The sequence below is a fragment of the Phanerochaete carnosa genome (genome assembly GCF_000300595.1).
Source record: "Phanerochaete carnosa HHB-10118-sp unplaced genomic scaffold PHACAscaffold_7, whole genome shotgun sequence".
Lineage (NCBI taxonomy): Eukaryota > Fungi > Basidiomycota > Agaricomycetes > Polyporales > Phanerochaetaceae > Phanerochaete > Phanerochaete carnosa.
The window spans coordinates 1,039,845-1,043,082 of NW_006767634.1; the positions used below are offsets into that span (position 1 = coordinate 1,039,845).

The window sequence follows — 3,238 nt, forward strand, 5'->3', positions numbered from 1 at the left end:
TTTGCGTTTTGTTGGGTGGGTATCTCCTCGACTTCTGTCTGGCACGCAAACTAACACTGGCATAGGGAGAGCCTGTACCACGGCGAGGATTCAGGCAAGGTTTACTCTTGGAATCTACCGGACTAGTTTGGGCGGCATTTCTTGGTTTTTATATGGCATAGAAGGATGTTCTGGATGTCATCTTCGTAGAGGTGCAATGCAATCTTACAGTCATCACTTCTGGCTCGAGCTCGTAGACTTCGGCTTGAGGTAACGCGTGTGGAGCATGCAGGATGGGGTAAAGCCAGGCCCATAGCACACAGTAACTCACAGATGCAAAAGTCATATGGCGGCCCACAATATCAAAGAAACAAACGAGTGAAGCGTGACCACGGGGCAGGTCTCCGCAAAGACCTGCTGCGCGTCGCGCGGCGACATATTGATCATTTGCAACGTATGATACATGCAACAATGACCGCTAATTTTGTCTGTCGTGAGGCCAAGACGCCTACGACTTACAGACGACGACCACGGCGACCACCCTGCCACCAATGTCAGATTCGATGGATCAGATCAACAAAGCAGAACAACGCACCTTGCGACGGGTAGAGTCGGTGGGGACAGGGGTGACGTCCTCAATACGACCGATGCGCATGCCAGCACGGGCAAGGGCACGGAGAGCGGACTGGGCACCGGGACCGGGGGTCTTGGTGCCAGTACCACCGGTAGCACGGAGCTTGACGTGGAGGGCGGTGATGCCAACCTCACGGCAGCGGGTAGCGACATCCTGGGCAGCAAGCATGGCCGCGTAGGGGGAGGATTCGTCACGGTCAGCCTTGACCTTCATACCACCTGTCGGCGGCGCGCATTAGGACAGTTTTTTTGACGTTAAGTCGAGATTCAGCGTACCGGTGACACGGGAGACGGTCTCCTTGCCCGAGAGATCGGTAACATGGACGAAGGTGTCGTTGAAGGAGGCGTAGACGTGTGCGACACCGAAAACGAGCTCGCCCTCGGCGACCTGGGGGCCAAGAGAGACAGTTTCTTGGACAGCAACCTTCGTCTTCTTGGGGGCCTAGGTGTACATCCGCTCGTCAGACTTCACATCCAGCGCAAAACGAGCCCTTCGCTGCTACTCCATGCCTCCAGGTGGCATCTGAGGGCTCCAAATGGGCTACTGACCATCTCTAACGACTTGCGGGAGGCTTGAGGAGACTTGCAGAGGTACAATCAACGCTGGGCACAGCGGGCACCTTAGCGCGGGCCGCCAGCGCGATTGTCACATGGTATGATTGTGACGGTCACGGTCACTACGCTTTGAGTGCACTGGCGCCAGGCGCAGGTCTCTTCTTTTGCTCTTTCCCATCGTATGCTGAATTCGTATCCGACCCTTACAGCTGCAGGCTTTAAGGTGAAATACTCAACAAGTGCCACTCTTTCCTATCTCCCTTCCTGGTTCGCTGTCCGGCTACCCCCAGACGCGTGCTCGCCGTTGCAGGCCGGACGGGATATCTAGTCGGCTTGTCAACCTCCAAACACTGGCTCCCTGTCTCTGCACAACCTCGGCACTTTGGATTGCATCGGAACCACCTTTGGGAAAGCAGTTTCACATTTGTCAGGATCGATGAAGATACCAGCCTGTGCGTGCCGGAGCCCGCGTTTCTCGATGGCCCTGGCAAGCTCTGAGTAGCAAGGATCACATGTGCTCATGTGAGAGAGGGAGCTATCTGGGAGCCACTCAGCATTCAGATACTTTCCGGCTCCTCTCTGTTCGCCTTTACCGCGCCCCAAGGTTAGGCTTCTGAATAAGGGCCGTCTCCGCATCCCTAGTAGACGAGCGTTATCTGTCTTACCCACGACACAGCTTCTTCGACATATGGAGATTTATAGCGGCGTTCAGCAGCCCTCTTTGGGATCTCATATGGATATCTTCTTCCAGATGACCCGATTACACCAGCGCCATGGTCCACCCGCTCCATCTGATATCTGCGCAGCATGCTATATAACGTCGTGCTGGCTATTAGGCAACCTCAGTTCTCTTGACTGTCTCGACAAATACCATGGCTCCCAACCCACAGTGTGCTGCTCTCGCCGCCGCGAAGGAGAAGCAGGGTGAGCGAGCACTGAGCTGTACTGCCGATAAATCACCATTAAGCACGAGTTGGCAGGTCTCTCCTACGCTGACATTGCTGCGAAGATCGGCAAGCCTGAACAGCACGTCATCGACGGTGCGTTTTATCGACTGTCTCCCGTTCATCTCTCGCTAAACAGTATCCTACAGTCTGCACTGGCAAGGTCACTCCTACCTCTGAGGAGTTCAACTCACTTGCTACTGCCCTTGATATCAAGGAGCGCGTAAGCCTGCTCCACATATCATATGCAGTATGCCGGCTCATTCTTCTTGCCAGCCCCCTCACGACGCCGCCCACGCTACCCAGTAAATCTGATCATTGTTATGAAGGGGTTCCTCATCTGTATCATAGTGGTGTTCAGAATCATATCGGGTCTGTAGCGCTTAATGCGAGAGGCGTAGCTGTACAATATGAACCGTGATCTCTCAGGCGTTCAACTTTAACGTTCACGTATAGACAGGATCATCCTTGCTCTTCAGTGCAGGAGAGCTCCGATGGCAGCTCGGAACGAAGGCGTCGGGGGTTCCAGCGAGTGCGACATCTTATCGCGCTCTCACCGCGGTCTATCGTATCATGACATTAGCCTTGGGTTTCAAGCTACGCTAAACACGTTCGCTATGTGCGCTGGCTATGGCTAGATTTAGCGCCATCGCCGAGTGTCTTTGTGCCTTGTCGGTGTGTTCGCAGTTCCTATCCATAAGCTGGAATTCCGAGCTCACTCCGATCTGCGAAGGTCCATATCGCTTAGACGCGTCAATTTGATTCGTATCGTCAAAATCGCCTGCCATCTTTTTTCCGCCGACTCCGAGCACCGCATGCGAATCCGCCCTGACGATTCAGCCGAAACGTACAGAGACCGACTTATGGCGATCGGAGACGGGTTTCCGTGGTCGCTTGTCCCATTTATGGCTGTGAGTCGCTGTACAGCTTGGAGGAAATAGCTATCGATTGCTGACGCTTTAGCTCTGATAGGCTTACTGTGAAGAGCTTCTTTGGACTTCTTTGCCATTGTTCTCTTACTTCATCTACCGCCTGCCCGAGGCTACGCACGTGGTGAAGGCTTCAATCACGAGTGTACATGACATCTGGTGGGAAGGATGAGCGTTCGGTGGAGTGCAATATGCCCA

At 54.1% G+C, this 3,238-nt stretch overlaps 3 protein-coding genes across 3 annotated transcripts in view; 2 read left to right on the plus strand and 1 right to left on the minus strand.

Moving 5' to 3' along the window:
* Positions 1-310: 310 nt before the first annotated feature.
* PHACADRAFT_259435 (uncharacterized protein) lies at positions 311-1,180 on the minus strand. Its single transcript, XM_007397858.1, has 3 exons — positions 889-1,180; positions 575-831; positions 311-521 (listed from the first exon to the last, which is right to left on the minus strand). The coding sequence occupies exons 2-3, from the start codon at positions 824-826 to the stop codon at positions 495-497; spliced, it is 279 nt and encodes a 92-aa protein (XP_007397920.1). The 5' UTR covers positions 827-831; positions 889-1,180; the 3' UTR covers positions 311-494.
* Positions 1,181-1,689: 509 nt separating this feature from the next.
* On the plus strand, positions 1,690-2,579 carry PHACADRAFT_259437 (uncharacterized protein). The gene is made up of 4 exons (XM_007397859.1): positions 1,690-2,091; positions 2,148-2,207; positions 2,261-2,334; positions 2,388-2,579. The coding sequence occupies exons 1-4, from the start codon at positions 2,040-2,042 to the stop codon at positions 2,418-2,420; spliced, it is 219 nt and encodes a 72-aa protein (XP_007397921.1). The 5' UTR covers positions 1,690-2,039; the 3' UTR covers positions 2,421-2,579.
* Positions 2,580-3,003: 424 nt separating this feature from the next.
* Positions 3,004-3,238, plus strand: part of PHACADRAFT_259438 (uncharacterized protein) — a 3,043-nt gene continuing 2,808 nt past the window's right edge. Inside the window, exons 1-2 of the mRNA XM_007397860.1 lie at positions 3,004-3,022; positions 3,084-3,115. The gene's annotated coding sequence lies outside the window, so the exon portion shown is untranslated. The remainder of the gene's footprint in view (positions 3,023-3,083; positions 3,116-3,238) is intronic.